Below are 18769 nucleotides of genomic sequence, written 5' to 3' on the forward strand. Positions count from 1 at the left end.
TTTTATTTTTCACGTTAAGAACGGCTATGAATAACTATTCTGATGAGCTTTATTAAAGCGAAATACGTATCAATAGATACATAGACGCTTTGAACGTGAAATAAAATCTTTTCTGTCTTTTTCATTTTTCATTTTAATTAGCAATTATTTATCATGTTATTGAACAAAATATTTATCTTAGTAATTCTGAAATTGCAATAATATTTATCTGCGTATTTTGGGGCAGTACGGTACTGTGCTTGTTAAAGACAGTAATTGCCAACATCACATTATTGTACAAATCTCATAACTGTAATAAAGTCACGGAGACATAGACAACTCAAATCAATCCCAAAAACTACCGGGTGCATCGTGAGCATGTGTAGTGAACATAGACATGGACATTTAAAAATATTTACAAGACTGCTTTGATTCGGATTTGTTGATCAACGTATATAAAATAAAAGTCTTAGCGATTGGTATAAAACGCTTATAAACAAAGTCTTGTATGTGTACAAAATTAGATCGTTTTCGTTTTACAATTGGCTAACCTGCATGTTCTGTTTTTGTTAGACCAGTACTATGTCTCTTGTGGCTTTAAACTAATTCTTTTGTATCATGACTTTAAATTAAATGTAGAAAAAATGGTAATCGTTATGTCCAAGCACGTTAACTACGGTGTCCTTTAAGTGTACTAAAACCGAAACTTTGATATTTCAGCCCGACCCACGTTCTTAAATCTCAATTTAAACTTGAACTCATTGAGATTGCAACAGCCGACAAGTACCAAACGTATGTTATTGTTAAAAGCTGGATATGTTGAATTTTGTTTTTTTTTTTAGTTTTTTTTTTTGGTTTGTTTATTTGGGATAGTAGAACAAATAGTTTGTGAACTACACTACGCATAGAAAAAGCATTTCATATCATCTTTTCTTTGTTTTGTTTGTCGTTGTTTTTGTTCCTTCAAGAAACATTATACAATTGTTTCCTTCTATTGTTACATGCAGACGCTACCTGCAAGAAAATTGAGACTTTCGAAATGTGGCTTTATCGTCGAATCCTGAAGATCTCCTATACCCACCACGTTAGTAACCAGAACGTTTTAATAAGAGTGCAAAAAGGAAAAGAGTTGTTAATCAAAATAAAAACACCCAAAACATCATGAGGAACAGCGAAAGATATGGTTTGCTGCAATTAATTCTACAAGGAAAAGTAGAAGGAAAACGAGGACCAGGAAGGCGAAGGATTTCCTGGCTGAAAAATCTACGTAGGTGGTTCAGCACAACAACCACAAGTCTTTTCATAGCAGCAGTTTGCAAAATAGATTGCCATGATGGCCGCAAACATCAGAAACGGATAGGCACTACAAGAAGAAGAAGATGTTACTAAGTTGCATGTTCTTCTGTATATTTCCTCGTTGCTCTTTAATACCCATTGTTTTTTATTCGGACGGAACAAGACCCTATCCGGACTGTACTAGAAGGTAGTGTGAAATTTCTACCCACTAAAAGCTTCTCCGTTGAGGAGTTAGCGAAAAACCTATGTGATAGTACTTTACCATGCCCCTTCCACTTGTTCATCTGCTCCCACTCACCAGTCTCTGTCTCTTTCATATACATATACATGTAGATTTGACTTCTCATGCAGTTCAGCACTCTCTTTTTTTTGTTCTATCCTTTCTTTTATTTTTATTTCCTTGTGCCAAGCCTCGTCTTCATATCCTGATTTGGATTGGCCCACTTATTTATTAAAATCTCTTCCAATAATAATTACTACACTTTTTTAGTTTTGTTTATCTCAAAATATAAATCAGAATTGATCGTAGTTAACATTTCTTTCCTCTTCATCCAATTATCTTATACATTTAATGTATTGTTACAAATTCTGGAATTTTGTCTTTGAATCTCAATCCGTCGTCACGAATTACATAGTTACAATTTAATCCGTGCATTAAAATTTATTTAAGTAGAATTGTTCACAATTATTTGTTCTTTTTGTTTAATTAAATGGCCAGCATGTTTTATATTTTGCTTATGTGTTAACACATCCCTCATTGTGTTATTTTTTCTGGGATCCGATTCTATAAAAAGTTTCTGTCTATTACATAAACCTTACGTAATTCACTAATTTAAATTTATCTTACAGACGAAGCCTTAGTTGTAAATAATTATATAAACACAGACGATCGGATCTCATTAGGCAAATTACAATATTTAGTTTTATAAAAAATAGTTTTTTGATTTATTGTAAATAATTTTGTGTGTTGCTTTTATTTTGGTTGTGTTTGAAACTACTAAATACAGGAGGCGATCAAATTATTCGTAAAATTAAATAATTTTATCTTTTTGAAGCAGTTTTATTTTGTTGATAAGCTGCATGTGACCAACTTAAAGCTAAGACCAGCTAAAAATTATTTACTAGACAGTTGGGACTGGGTTAAGGGAATAGAGTATACCAAGCATCTATTGATCGATCGCTGAATGGAAGTTATTGCTGAGTAAGCATCTAAAAGAGTGCCAGAACTGCACAGTTCTAGGCATATGATGCCAAGTCCCATTTCTGTTTAATCATGTGACCTATAATTTGATCGCCAACTATAATTTCTTATTCAATGAACCTCATTATAAATCTATTTAGTTTTCCCTGGAATGGTATCACCAGCCAACACCAAATTAGGGTTAAGGATGACTACTTTACATGAAGAACCAACCAAAGCGTTACCAAGGAAGCATTCCTTTGATCTGTTAATGGATGATCCAATTGAAGAACAAAGCGAGGAAGGTTTAAACGGAAAATCGGAAATCCACGTAAGTAAATATTTTACTGTGTATACAGTGATGAGTGCCTTAAGAACCGGCAAAATAACACAAAAGATGGAAAACATAATATGTTGTTAAAAATAAAAAGAGATGAAACTGGTAGAGGTAGGAACTTACCGAAAGAAACCTATAATTTACAGTACATTACATCGACACCTGATATGAAAAACATTGTAACTCACTTTTGCTTAGTTTAGAGGAGAGCGATTTAAAAAAATTTCCGCATTTTATTTTTTTTCCTTCAGTTTTAATATTTTTTATCGTTTTCTTAATCCATATTTTATAATTTTTCCTCAGCTTTTCACTTTCTCGTACTGCATTGTTGTTAAACTTACAGGTCCTAATTTAGGTCGAGTTATAATACCAAGTATGTTATGTCTATACAAAGATATACATAAGGTAACATGAAGTCCAGATGGGAATACAGTCAAATCGACCATGTGGTGGTTGACGCAAGACACTTCAGCGACGTGATAGACGTACGTGCAAGATGCGGGGCGAACATAGAACAAGTGAGACACGGATATTAAACTCAGTATTGAATATGTGTCTATGCTGACTTTTGGTGGCTGGCTTATCGCATGGGTGATTCTCTAACATCTATTCATTATACAGTGAATACAATTTGGGATGAGTGAAAGAATCATCAAAATACATCTTAGTTGTTCTTTTCTTGCGTAGTGAGATTCTTTTGCTGGAGCAAAGTATATATGCGCACGAATGGAATTTTTAATATTTTCATCTACAGCATTTGCTCTGTTCTTATGGCGACCAGGCATATCTCCAGACATAAAGCCTCCACCTTTCTATCAATTTTTTTGAAAAGCGTAGTTAACCACATATCTGTTATGTTAAAAGTGTCCAAAAATGTTTTTTACAACCTTAGAGTCGATGTTATGCTAACTGCAAATTATATTCATATGTCCAGTTTCTTCTGGACTCTTAACTTTACAATCTTTCTCTCTTTTCTAAGAACATATCTACATAAATATTTGCTCTGTTTGTAATGATCAGCCAATTCCCAAAAAATATTAAATAAATTGACTCTATCATTTTCAGATAATTTCGATTTACATTTTCTGTTACATCCAGGTCCCAATTCTCTCATTTTCATTAATTTTCCAGTTTTACTAGTTAATTCTTGGCCAGAGTTCCACAGTTTCTTCATTTTCTAAACAATTGGATCCCTTTGTCTCTCTCTTCCCAGATTTTTCTTCTTTGGTCTCTCTCTTCCCAGATTTTTCTTCTTTGGGTATTGTTTTTTTTTTTTAACAGACGTATTTAATGATCAACTTATACCTTTGGTATCGGGCTACGTCTACGTAGACGTAGCCCGATATTGGGCAGAAAAACTGTAGTCGGATTCAGACACGAAAAAGTAAGTATACCTTTGGTGCATGTAGAAGTTTCCGCTGTTAATGTATCTTGGGTATGTAATGCACTGTGAACATTTGGTACCTTATTTTTATCAGTAGAAGTCAGTTCGGTCGTAAATGATATAAATATGTAGGTGTTATTATTTTTGTTTGAAATTCTAAACTAGTATTTTCACGCGTTTTTAAGAGTTAAGACATGCTCACTATGAGCTCAGCAGTTAATAATACAGAATTTACTTTATGTCTGTCATCTTCCAGATTAGAAGAGCCTGATAAATTGATTTGAATGTTATTTATAGTAATATACCTTGCTTTCTTGTATCACAACAAGTCACCTAGCTAATAAGCTAATGTTTAAAGGCGGGAAACTGTCGATAGCCCTAATGTAATGTAATGTAAATTATAGGTTTCTATCGATAATTTCCCACCTTTACTAGTTTCATCTCTTTTTATTTCACAACGTATTGTGTTTTCTATCTTTTGCGTTATTTTTCCAATTCTTAAGGCACTCATCACTGTATAGTGTCTTGTATTTATATTTAACGATCATTTCAGTATGTACAAAGGAAGAAAACTTACGCCAAGAAATATTTGCCAATGTCACGTACTTTAGATTCTTTGACGGAATTTGCACCAAAACCCAACACTCCATCTTCGAGTTCCAGTGGATATGGATCACAAGCTGTTTCAACTACAAATCTTTCTTGTGATGATTCCCTGTCGATGAAAAGTATGAGTGTTGATGAAACTCCCGATTTTGATGGTAAAATGAACAACGATCTAGAACCTGTATCAGAAGTAACGGATATTTCTAAGGAAGTGGAGGTAGATACATCTTTAATTTTGCGTGGACTCATTTACTTATATCATATTTTTATTGCAGAGACTCTCCATTGAAGAAGAACAACACTCCACCAACAACGATGAAAGCTCAGACGACATCGTGAACGGCGGTGACAGCGACTCAAACCCAAATCAAACTGGAAGTGACCTTAACGAATCAAATTCCGTTGTAAAAACGAATTTATCTCCAGGGCGAGTTGTAAGAAGGAAAAAACAAAGCACTAGAAGCCAGTCACACAGGGCATCTTTTCCACAAGCTCGATCAGTTATGTCGGAAAGTAAATCAGCTCATAACTTGGGAAGTAAAAACAACTTGGTGTTGTCTGAAGAGGATAGTATGGACAGTTCTACCGATCGACTAGAAGGTGAGATATACTGGTTTATAATGTCCTTATTTTTAAATAATGTAGTTAGTACTTTATATACAACGTTTTCTAGTGATTTACACTGATAATTACTTCCTGCTATAGTAGATATTTTCTTTTGTATAGGTCAATAGAGGATTTGTGCTTTTTTCTATCCTCATTCCAAATTTTCTGTATTAGCTCCACCTTTTTTTTATCATAACTCCTATATTTTTGTATCTTCTATGGTTGAATTAAAATAAATTATTTTTTGAATGTTCCAACTTTATTTCTAGACGACCATGAAAGTAGTTTCGGTTCTCGTCCTGATTTGTCAAAGTTCCATGATGTTCCCGTCCCTGATTGGGTAGTACTAGGAGAAAGTGTTCTTATTAGACCTTACAATTCTTCTGGAGTCGTGGCATTCATGGGAGAAACCGAATTCTCGACTGGGACTTGGATAGGCGTCGAACTTGATGCTCCTAAAGGTAAAAACAAGTATTTATTTGAAAAATATTTAGTTTATACCCTTAAATATATTATGTTACAGGTAAAAATGATGGTAGTATAAAAGGAGTGCGGTATTTCACTTGTAAACCAAAACATGGCATGTTTGTAAGAGCAGACAAACTAATCCTTGATAGACGAGGTCGAGCAATGAGGCTTGAAAAGGCTGAAGCTCTTGCCAACAGTAATAAATGTTCCCTCAGCAAAGGTAAATTTACTATTTGACATTTTTACATTTTCGTTTACAAATATCGATCCACAACATTTCATAAACATCGCTGGTACCAGTAAAAGTAAACTACAGTTATAATCAAAAAGTTTGCATTTGAAGAATGGAGGTGTGCGACAAAGATGTGCGCTCTTTCTAATTAATATCCTAAGTGAATGTTTGACGAATCGATTGATTCCGAGATATCTAAAAGTAAGCATAAGTTATCAATTAAAGTTCTCTATTTCACGTCACAGGTTGTGGGTTTTTCTTAATTTTAACAAATTTGATAATATGTGTCATTCGGAATTAACTATTCTAAGATAGTTTAATAGTATTGTGTTTACATGTCAATACGTGGAGTTCCGTATCACTTTGGGTTCTACGATTTGGTAGTCGTGGGTGTCCTCCAGTGACCTTAGGTCGCTGAAGAAATGCTTAACAATGACCAAAAGGCGACACAAGGAATGTAAGAAGTAATGGCAAAGAAATTGGCAATAGCCAAAGGGTGGCTAAAGAAGTGGAAGATGCTGTTAACAATAACTAGAAGGTTGAAGTTGAGACGAGAATCGCCCTGTGTGGTAGGTGTAGAACTCATTGTTTATGCCTTCATCTCTTCTTCTTTGACACATAATTATTCAGGGGATCGCTGTCTTATCACTAATCTTTTAGTCATTGCTGACAGCCTCTTGCACTTCTTCAACCACCCTCTGGTCGTTGTTAACTACTTCTGCAGTGACTTAAGGTCATCGTGGACCTCCACATCGAAAAAATCAATGGCATGGTTACCAAAGTCATCCTGTACCTCGCCTAATATAATATACTTACTAATCATGTCACATTTTTTTAAACGTCTACTAGATTTGAAAGTTCCAGGCAGTTGTTTGTCATTTACATTTGGTTCAGGTTGTTTTGTCAACTGTGTGTCATTCTTCTACACTTGATATAAGCGTTGTGACGTAATGTATAATGGTAGTATGATCTGAACTATACTCGATCGCCGATTGTGCAAGAATGCAATATGTAGGAAATTGCATAGCTACTTTAAAATGGAAATAGGTAATTACAAGAAAGGAGGAAATATTGAGCAAAGAGATGGCTATCTAGAAATCTAGAATAAACAGAACAGACAAACAATGTTTGCCGAATACATCAGAAGAGGAGAAACTTGAAATGAAGCATGAACATGGAAAGGCGTTAGTGTAGCATATGTCCGGGAATGGGGCTGCTGAGATGCACTGGATTAATTTTTGTCGATCTCTAAGTCGAATCACTTATACCTCAGGATAATATTAAATATTTAACAGAAATGCTATAATACAGTACGTCAAGTTTTGGATTAGCCTTAGACTCCTAGACAGAAAACGAGAAAACGAAAACCATTAAGTAACACATAACAACGCAAGGGATATGCATCTACGTCAGTCGATTTTTGTTTTGCTTACGTATACTCGGTTCATTTCTTATAACATAAACTCGATAAAAATACACTGATCATTATAAGGCGGTGCATTTGTATCGGTTTTTAATAATGTGAACGACGGCGCGCAGTGTTGCCATTTATAGTGTGTATATCTAATTTAAAATTTAACGTATTTTATCATAGTGTGTTATTTAATCACCTTGCAATATTAGTCCACCCACAACGTTAACTAATATGGCACAACCACAAACATTTCCATTCTTCACAACACATTTATTGATCTTTGTGAGTAAAGTTGATGTTATATATTAAATATTTTCAGATTCAAAAAGCCGATCTCGAGGGAATGGTTTAAACACAACAGGTACCCGAGCAATTTCGAAAGCTAAATAGAAGAGGAGAACATTTCGACCATCTTTTCATTAATCCACCCTATTTATTGCCATTTGCCGTGTTTAACGACACAAACTGTGCCGTCCATTTACATGGCGTAGTGTTATTTATCCTTGCCATTTCATATATACATAGCGTCTCACTGTACAGGGTCATCTATTCGATCTCATCTATTATATATACATTGAACAATCATCTACATCTGAGAAACATAATGATGTGTGTAATGGAGAGAAGTTTTGAAATAGATGACTGTAGTACGCGTATTTGGTTGCACTTTTAAAAACAGCGAGCACTTGGCTTGGTATTGTCATTTTATAGCAATTTCTACACACAAATGCCTTCATGTATTGAAATTTACAGCGAGACACTATATTTTTTGAAAAAAAGATATAATTTTATACCCAATCTCTCGTTGTAATTTGTAGTCATGAATAATGTTTTTTGTTCTATATATATTCAAGCTCTGTTGCACATCAGGAGTATATTAAGTTCAGCCAAATATCTACCTCCTGTATAATCCATTACCTGAAATCAATCTTCAGGTCAGAGATTGTCTGATAACCTTATAATTTTTCCTCAATAATATAAAGGAAACTGCACAAAATAGTAGTGCTGTGATTGAAATGCAAGAAATGCTACCACATATACTGAATAGACTTGTTCATATTGATGTGCTAATGATTATATATATACAAAGTATTTTTTATAAAACAGTTACTTTATGTCACGATATTTTGTGGTAGCAGCATTTTTGTATTAGATGTGAGCCTCCCAACAATATTACTTTATCCCTACTTATCATAAACACTCCTATAATCATTAAAATTATATATAATAGTCCTTGCCTGTTGATTGGAAAGTTCCAACGCGTTCTGCTCGTTATTTTTCGGAAATAACGCAGCCAGAGCGACTGCTAACCAGGTCTTGCGCACTAAATATGTTGTCTAGTTTCCTCGATGCAACATTATATTTTATAATTTAAGCATTTCTTTCTGTGATATAATTAGTGTACACAGAGCAGTTTGGTTCTAACATATGTGAATTAATAAACATTTTTTGCGTGCTGTAAACTTGAACAGATTTAAAATAGGAATATGTATCTGTAATAGGCAACCTGTAGCTTACGAGTATTTAACTTCTGTGTGTATTTAGAAAAATGAAATTAGACTCTAAGATAAAGCGTAGATTCAATAGCGTAAACATTTGTTTCGACCATTTCTAATTTTACGAAATAAACTGCAGTGAACGACTCGGTTTAAATTCGGTGACTGTGCTACTCAAATATAATTTTATCCTTTGACGAGATCTTTAAAACAAAATTCTCTTCACATTTTATGGGACAATACAGTTATGGCTGACAGTGAGATGTGTGCATTGCTAATATAAACTAACAAATTGATCATTGTCATTATATCTTACCTAATGGTATCCCAACTTGTTTTTTTAGGCCCTCCTCCTCTACTTCATCTATTAACTTTCAGAAACTTAATACAAAACATTAATTATTCGTATTGGGCGATGATTATTTCGTCGTTGAACGTATTAATTTATGCTATTTCATTTTGACATTAATAATTTCTAAATTTATCCCCTTTTGTGTAATATTTATTTGGACTATAATAAATTTACCAACATAATATCGACACTAGTGCTTTAATCGTCGTTAAAGGTTATTCTTTGCATCCTTAATTTCTGAACTGGATTCTTGCGCATGCTTAGAGTATCGAATACGTTCATCCGTTTATATAAATGTTAATTGTCTATTGCCTACTGATTTGTACCCATAAATTCGTTAAAGAGATCGTGATGACACATATTATTTGCAATATGTTTATTTTTCTTGATATACGAAAATATGGTCCGGCACATATTGAACCCAGCACACGCGAAGGTCATGCGTGGGTCGTTTTGTGAGCACGGGTTGGAGATAGGTACCGCGAATTGAACTCAACGCATGCGCATTGGAAGGACGTGGCAACCCCACGTCAGTGCACGTGGGAAGGTTTGCAAACAGAGCACAATTTTAGCGGCACATGGGCAGAAAGGTTTCAACATGCATAGCAAATAAAATTTGATATAGTACATGTAAGCGAGAGCGCCCACCAAACTGGCGTGACATGTAACATGGCAGTGACATAGCACGGGCACGGCACTAGCATGGCAGGTAGCGCACACCAAAGTAGCATAACATTAAAAGGACTAGTAGCATGCTACTATCAGTAGCATATTTAAATTTAAAATATTCCCTCTGAGGATGAAGTTGTGCTAACGCTTTTAAACGTGAAAATTATGAACAAAACTCCTCCGCAACGTCAGTTTTGGGTACACCCTTATTGGAAAGAGATGCAAGGGCATAGTAAATTTAATGTATTTAAAGAATTAAAAAATTCCGGACTTGTGTTGTCATAGATACCTGGAAATTTCTCAATTAATTATACAAAACGAATATTAAATTCTGGACTGTCTCTCATATTTAAATTGTTTAACAAACACATATGCAAAATGCAAGTAGCACGCGGCAAAAAGTAGAACAAGCTCTATTTTTAACGCCGTGGCGTAGCAAGCTGCATGACGCCACTGTCACTATCATTTTGGTGTACGCTGAATCATTCGTTTGCATTGGTTACAGTCTAAGTAACATGCTAGACGCGCTCTACTTGCTACTTGCCACTTGCCATGCCAGTTTGGTGGGCGCTCTCCCTAAGAAACATATAATGTATTTTTGCTATAATTAAGCAACAAATTAATGAAAACAACTTTACAAACCCTCATTTTAAAGGATTCGCTATGCTTTTTCTGTAAAATTGTGTCACTTTTTCATATAATTTAGCGATCTTGCATTGTATATAAGTAAAAAAGTAATTTTAGACTTGCTTATTTTGTTTATTACATAGAGTTATCACCAAATTTATCAAAAGCAGTTGATAGATACCTGTATCAATGAATGTCACCGGAAAATCCTTAGTTCTCTGGTCTACTAGTGATAATAATTTAGAAAGGTCCGAACTTGTGAGAAATAATCATGAATTATATGATACTAGTCATCCTTACTTTACTACATTAGAACTAAATCGAAGGATCGTTTGTGGGAGAAAATTGGCAAAAAATTTAATACGCATGGTGATTCCCTTCTTTTGCTTTTGTCAAAAGGTATTACAAACATGATTTTATCTTCTTCGAATTCAGAATCTAATAACAAAAATAGTCCTCCATTTACGAGCCCCTTTCTTTATCAGTTGGCCTAACGTTAGATTGATAAATTTGACTGACAATTTTATTGTTGTGATGTCATTTTTCGATAGCTACCTCTGGATTTCACGTAATTATGAAAAAAATCAACGTATGTTGACATAAATGAATGCATAGCCAGGGTTTAGTGAATTTGTTTTTTATTGTTGAAAATAAATAAAAAAACCATAAGGATAATGTTTTTAATAAATATATGGGAACTTATAAAAACCTGCAGAGTATAATTTGTCTATGGAAATCGACTTAAACTGCAAATTCCATAGGTGGGCCAACTGATATGGGAAGGGGCTCGTAAGTCATCTTACCAACTGGGCTATGAGTTGGAAATGGATTGGGTTCAATATACGTTGCGCTAAAAAATCTGGGGAAACAGATGCATGGGTTTCTCATGGCCTCGGCGTGTGCTGGATTCAATTTGCGCCAGGTCTAAATGACTGATTTTCCAGAGTATTATAGTACTTAATTTTTGACTTTCCTACTTTATACAAACAGTGATATACTCGCTGTTTAGACCAAAGCTTGTTTTACTAATTAACATTCCATAATCGACTAGCAGGCATTTTAAACCGTGTCACTTCAGTTTAATTTACTCAAAAATTTTAACATTCCAAAAGAATTATCTAATTGTAGAATTGCAATATAATCTAGTCTATGGTTTATTTATTGCTCAGTGATTGTGAGGTTTAGTCGTCCATTGACTGTGGCCGAAGTAATAAGAATGATAAAGACTGTCAATTTAACAATCGCGAAAAGGTGGCAAGGTTATACTAAAACTTAAATTTAATAAATGCATAGCCTCATCCAAAATTTAGGTAGAGTTTGAAAAGTATTATAACGGGAACTTATGTTGGAGACTCTTTAAATAAAAACAAAGAAGTGGTCGAGAAATAACTGCATTCTAGTGAGTTTATGACTAACAGAAATGAAGAATTGTGGTGGGTGAAGACCAAACAAAGATACAGCAATGACATGATCCTTAAACTTTCTTCTCAGGCAAAAACTCAAGATAGAAACAAACATATCTACAGAAATGTTGAAAAAATCGTTGCATTCTACAAGACGATATCGGTTATCCAATGGTAGCAAGGTAGTTTACTCACTGTAAACTCTTAGTGTCGATTAAATTCAGAATTTAGAATGTTTTTTCAGCTCCAAGAACTTTAATTTAGTCGTTAGACACTTCTGTTGAAATATAGATCTTATTTTGGATTTGGCACCTTTATATATGTAATTGAGAACTCCGCGAATTTGTATATAGAATTATGTATTGGGAAATAAAAGCTCCATGTGCAAACTTAATAGATTATCAGCTATTTAGTTGTAATTTTTTCATCTCATCAACATTTGTTTGAAAATAATTTCATTATTTTGATGTAGCAACTTTGGAAAATGTATATAGTATAAATAATAGACAGGCAATGTTAGTTCTGGATCAAGCCCTGTGTTAAATCTGACAGGAAATGTAACTAGCGTTATCTTATAGGATTTAAGATTGAGCTTGGTCCAGAATTAATCTTGTTTGTTTATCTTCTATGAACTAATAAAAATAATTAACTACAATAAATTTATTTGGTTCTAAACTAATGATCACATAGTTAAATTTAACTTATTTGTTATATAATCCTTTAACTTCTAGTAAATGGGGGAAATAAAAAAATTACGAATATTTTGGCATCCGATTTGAAAGATGTTTTGTAACTTTTTAGCTGATTAAAACATTTAACAGTCAAATCTGCGATTGTATTTGATCAATTGAAGTCAGTTTCTTGGGGCTTTTTTACTAAATAATTTAGTTATCTTGGTTGGTATATTGTTGCTGTATCTATCTGCAGTGAATATATTTATAAAAAAAGAACGACAAAGAAAATAAATGCCTACAAACAATTGTTGTATCCTAGGTAAATCTTAGTAAATTAAAAAAACATAAAAGAAGGAAAATGTAAGATTTGTGAAAGAAACTTGTTAAACAAAATCGAAAAAAGGAAAGACCACGACGTAAAATGAATAAATCACTTGATATCATTATAGAGTAAAGAAAATACTGCAGTTGTATGAATATGAAATCAATGCTGATTTCAGCTCTTTAATACAGAAATAAGAGCGGGGAGTACCAACAGAACTAGGGTTCTTAAAATTTATCAATCTTAAGTAAAATATGATATGTGAAAACAAATCGAAAATTTTAGGAAGTGACATTGTTTATAAAGCTTTTACTTTCTCTAAGTAACTTGTAAATGTCATTAACAACTTATATATCGCAGATAATTGAACAATATTCCTATTGTTCATCTAACCATGGTAGTTTTTGTCTATTTTTAGCCATTTTTATAGTTAGGAAAAGAAGTAGGTAATGCCATCTTTGATTTGATTGAGAAATAAATATCTTAACACATCAAACCCTGCTCAAGTTTGAGTTTTATATTATTTATCATTCTCATAACCTCCGTCAGTGATCCCAGTCAACAAAATAAAATACTAGACCTATTCCTGTCCAATTTAAATCATTCTGTCCAATTTGTTATATATAATATAGTGTATTATATTAATCTGACAACATTCATTTTAACAAGAAATGATTTGTACAAAACTTAAATCAGCGCATGTCAACTACAATCGATATATTCACCAATGCTCGAAGGATACAAATCAGTTCCGCCAGTTTTCAATTGTACAACCAAGTTTCAACAATCATATACTACAAAACTAATTGGTTTTGTTGTATCATCAATGTTTGTTTTTAGTTTAAATTCAAGTTCCCATCTATATGTAATGTATTTGACCGTAGGACGACTTCAACCGGGGCGAATGTGTAAATTTGTGAGCAATAATCATTGGAAAATCCAAATATGTGAGTACGTGGTAATTCGTCTTATGTCAAAGGTTGAAATTTAGTTGTACAAATGCAAAACATCCATGTTTAAGAATTTAATCAAGTTTGGAACAAGATATTTTTTAACGAACGAGTGCAAAGTGGAAGTGAAGCAGTAATCTGCAGATCAAACTTATTTAACTTCGCCTTTTGAGATCTTATTAGTGTTTTTACGTATATGTTCCTATTAAAACGAATGGTACGTCTGGACATAAATGGAGTATCTTGTTCTGGGACTTGCAAGGTAATAAATATTCGTAAATTCAAGGCACTCTAAAGTTTTAATCAATATCTTTAACCTTCTAATTTGTGACATTCTTCCTATGCGATCTGCTTATCGTATCCTAGCTCCCTTCATTTTGTATACTAGTTCAGGCCCTCCAAACAACATCATTACCTTTCTTAAACTGTACTTGTCTCGCTGATCTTCACTCCACTTTATTCGACATCAGATTTTTCCTCATAGAAAACAGAACCTCGTTAGCTTCCATTGTCCATAGAATCCATGGCTCCATTCCATTCCAAAATCAAAAGAAATTGAAATAAAATAATTATTAAACGAAAAATAACAAACATGTGACGTTTATAACGTTACACCATGATCTTGAGAGGAAATAAGAATTCAAAATTATTACTGTTCAGTGGAATATTCTGGTAAAGAGGTGTTTTATGACAGTTTTGAAGATACTTATTTCTCACAACGTATGTGTGTAGTCCTAAAAAGACCAAATCTTTCCTTTTAACCCATATCAGAACTTTATTCGGTTAAGAAATAAACAGTGTTCACACAGTCTTTTATTTTTTTAATAGAATAATCTTGTATTTAGGATAACCAACGCACTTTTCACCTGGACCGTTCTCTCTCTACTTCCCAGTAGTTTAGATGCAGAAGCAAAAGATACAATGCAAGCAAACAGAACGATATAGTATTCTATAGAGGCTTAATTAAACAAGAGTGCATAAAACTTGTTTTGCGCAGTAATTTACAAAATTAGAGATTATACCCACTAAACGCTTAAGTCACTTAATTTGACACGATCTCTAAACATCTTAGTGGCATTATCAGTCTAGTCGTTAAAAAAATCTTGTTACAACACTTTTGATAAGTCTTTATTAACTAGGATACATTTTGACTGTAAAATATTTCACTTTTTGTAATGTATGTCCCAATAAATACACCACTAAGAATTTATATCATTATATTTAAGTTTTATCTCTTATCGACTTAAATATCATCTGAGCTCTGCAAACAAAGGCTTTAACTATCTTTACATTCTGTGTAATTAAATAGTGGATTCAAAAATATACAGAATAGGCCAAAAAGTAGCCGCTAATATATTTATATGTAATTATAATGTTGTGAAATATAAAATACAAATATACTCTTTTAAAAATAGAACAGGATGATCAACTTATACTCTGAGATCGGTATCTCCGTTTTAATGACATATAAAAACAGTTTTATACGAAAATTATGGACACAATTTATCAATATTTTCTCTATTCATAACTCTTTTTGTATCTCTCTTCACAAAGGAGATGTGAGGCTCGGAATTATGATTTGATCACCCTGTAAATATTATTTCTTTGTCAGTTACTTAGAGGTAGTTTTTTGGTCGTTCTGTAATACACTGTACATTAGCATGTAAATACAAACCATCATTAAATAATTTTGGTCATTCTAAAAACTTGCTTTTTGTTTTCACTCAATATGGGTTTGTTGTTTTTTATGTAATTTAGATAAAAAAATAGTTAAAAATATTTTATATATATGTACATTTTTGTTGTTTACCTTAAATTATTTTAACCTCATATTTTGATAGTTTTTAAAGTTTATTTGTAGCTGTGGTCCTACAAGCAATTAAATAAAATATTGATTCAAGTTGTTTTCTTTAATACTCCCCTTTTCACCACCAAAAAACGTCATATATAGCGTTGGAACGCGAAGATTATATGAACATAAAATATAAATTATTTCCTTTAAAGCTCATTGCATCAGTGACATTTCTATGTTGGCACAGAACAACCAACCGCTTAGAAATTCTCTAACAATTTTTAATTATGTTATATTGCGCACACATCAAGTGTGTGCAATAAAACACAAGCAAATAAGTGACCAGTAAAATTTTAATATCGACATTCACAATAGTCTCCTAAACCGACATAACGTTTCCAACGTTTGCTTCTACGATTGGAGTACCCTTGTCACTCGCCATGATGAGAGTTGTCATTGAGATGAATCTTTACGACGAGCAATAAGAAAAAGTCACAGGGAGCTATATCGGGGTTATAGAGTGGGGGAGAGGTTGACAGAGATTTTTGGAGACTGACAGTACAACATCATGATGGGTACTATTATCCACCACTAACATATTGAGGAAAATGTACTGTAACATTGTCTTAAAATTGTTTTATACAATATCATAAAACATAAACTTCTTTCTACTAGACGTAAATAAAAATTTAAATTCCCATAATTCTTTTTAACTCATTTATACAAATTTGTACTTATGGTAACACTCACGTGCATTGATCTATTTATAGGACGTGTAAAAATTCAATAATGTTTAAAAAAATTTCATGAATATTTTCACATTAAGGCCGTTCCTCGCTCGAAGCTCTGCCAATATTTATCTCTCTCGGTCAATACAGGCTGTCCTTGTTGTCGATATCTAGCTACCAGGTATACACCCTACACTTTCTCTGTAGGGTCATAATGTTAAAACGAGAATTTAGTGCTTATTAAATGGACAAAGTTTATTCAGATTCAGACTATTGACAAACCAGAGTGTTCATAGTTTTACAATGGGTAGTTCACGAAGACGTTTATTTCCCCACGAAAAAGTGGACGACAATTTGCGAAATTGTATATAGAATAGAATAGAAATAGTTTGTGTTGATTTGTGGTATCTTCCATAACTGTTTTTATAATTTTCGCAATTTGCTTATATAATAATGTATTGTGTAGAAACAGCGTAGAATTTTATCCAAACAACCAGTACATTTTTTTTTGTCTTTCACTCAGAATTCTTCTTTACACGAGCTCAGTGTAATACCCAAATATTTTGCAGTAAATAGAAGAGAAGCTCATGAACAATTTTTATAATACAGCCATGGAATTAATGTTAGCTGCTGGAAAAGAAATAAATCTAGCACGAGAATGGGGTGAAGTTGATCCAGAAGATAACAAAACTGTTTTACTGTAATAGCTGATGGTGCGTAGGTACGAAGATCAAATAAGTCGGTATTTTCGGCACATTCGGATTTGGCTTGTATTATAGGAAAAAGGACTGATAATCTATTGTACTGAGGCGTAAAAAAACAATTATTGTTGTGTTTGTGCGTCAAAAGATGTTATTAGAAAGCTTTAAAGAGACCATACAAATGCACAACTTAAAATATTTTATTGCTGATGACGACAGCAGCACGTACAAAAAAATATGTGAAGCCAAGCCGTACAGCAATAACTTTTTTATTGTGAAAATCGAGTGCAAAAACCATTTGTTACGCAATGTTGTCAATCGACTAAGAGAACAATCCTCAAAAAATTAGTTCTGCGGAAAACCTATTCCTTTGTAATTAAGATCTGTACTAAAAAGTAATGTACAAGGATTACGAACGGCAATTGACTGTACTGTCAAATATCACCTTGAAAACAATTCCAGTGACAATATAAAAATACTTGGTTTAAAACAAGATATTAAAAACACTGCGTATCACGTGTTGGCGATTTAACAGCAATAGGCTTTAATATAATGCAACAAGTTTGATAAAAAGCGCTTTGAAGAAGCAGCTCAAATTCTGTTATTGCAAAATTTGTTGGAGGTAAACGTGTAAATCACACCAAGAGATGTGGCTATCAGTTAAGGTGTTTGGCGGCAACAGTATCATATAATTCACGGGAAATTATTTAAATAATGTATTACAAAATATAGCAATAGTGCAACTGGTTATTATCAAAAGTTTTTTGATAAAAAAAATGTAAAAAACGGGTACAAGAAACAAAAATACAAAAAAAATATATTAAAAAGCAAATAATTAATAATAAACCTGGTAAAGACTAGGGCCTAAATGCAGAAGAGTTAGTTCAGTTGTCGGATGAAGACTTAAAAAATCTACAAAAAATATCTCAGAAAGGTTTTTAATAATACAACAGCTCAAAATAAGAGTGCTGCTTGGTATGTAAAAAGTCAGCAACTGTTAACGTCCAGTAATTTAAAAAACAAACAGAACTACAACTTTTTTGTAACAATAAAAACAATTATGGGGCCACTCTCCCATATTCTCTTCCATTTATCCCTTTTTGTTGCTCTTTCTTTACAACCATTAATTCCCTCTTGTCTGAGATCTGCCTGTACGCTATCAAACCGTCTTTATCTGGGTCGCCCTTTCCTTTTATTCGTAATTGGAATATTTTTGAATTATCTTTAATATTCTCTTCCTTTCCATTCTTATCACGTACCCCATTTCATTCACTGTGCTTTTATGAAGCGACTGATTCTTGGTTCGTTAGACAGTTCCTCTAGCTCTCTGTTTGTTTCAGTTCCATAGTTCTATTAAATAAACCAGTTAGCCGACTTGTTCCTGGCTCTCCTAATTCTCTCCACACTTCGCCAAGAATATAATTTGGTCCAACTGCTTTTCTTTTCTTTATTTTTTGTGCTTGAATCACTTCTTCGGTTGTTCCGATCAACCTTTGCTGTTAATGTCCCCGTTAACTCAAGCGTTTTCTGTCAAATTCTTCATTTGCACTGTT

General features: G+C 33.2%; 1 protein-coding gene across 6 annotated transcripts in view; it reads left to right on the forward strand.

Annotated features, from left to right (window-relative positions):
• Nucleotides 1–15889, forward strand: part of Khc-73 (Kinesin heavy chain 73) — a 148713-nt gene extending 132824 nt beyond the window's left edge. For 5 of the 6 annotated variants that reach the window (XM_072546142.1, XM_072546144.1, XM_072546145.1 and 2 more), the window contains 7 exons: nucleotides 700–771; nucleotides 2617–2786; nucleotides 4730–4999; nucleotides 5058–5382; nucleotides 5658–5849; nucleotides 5912–6076; nucleotides 7822–15889. In XM_072546142.1, coding sequence (XP_072402243.1) covers nucleotides 700–771; nucleotides 2617–2786; nucleotides 4730–4999; nucleotides 5058–5382; nucleotides 5658–5849; nucleotides 5912–6076; nucleotides 7822–7892 — 1265 coding nt within the window. In that variant the 3' untranslated portion in view covers nucleotides 7893–15889. The remainder of the gene's footprint in view (nucleotides 1–699; nucleotides 772–2616; nucleotides 2787–4729; nucleotides 5000–5057; nucleotides 5383–5657; nucleotides 5850–5911; nucleotides 6077–7821) is intronic. The other variant, XM_072546148.1, reaches the window with a different exon arrangement.
• The last annotated feature ends 2880 nt before the right edge of the window (nucleotides 15890–18769 follow it).

The sequence above is a fragment of the Diabrotica undecimpunctata genome, chromosome 10 (genome assembly GCF_040954645.1).
Source record: "Diabrotica undecimpunctata isolate CICGRU chromosome 10, icDiaUnde3, whole genome shotgun sequence".
Classification (NCBI taxonomy): Eukaryota; Metazoa; Arthropoda; class Insecta; order Coleoptera; family Chrysomelidae; genus Diabrotica; species Diabrotica undecimpunctata.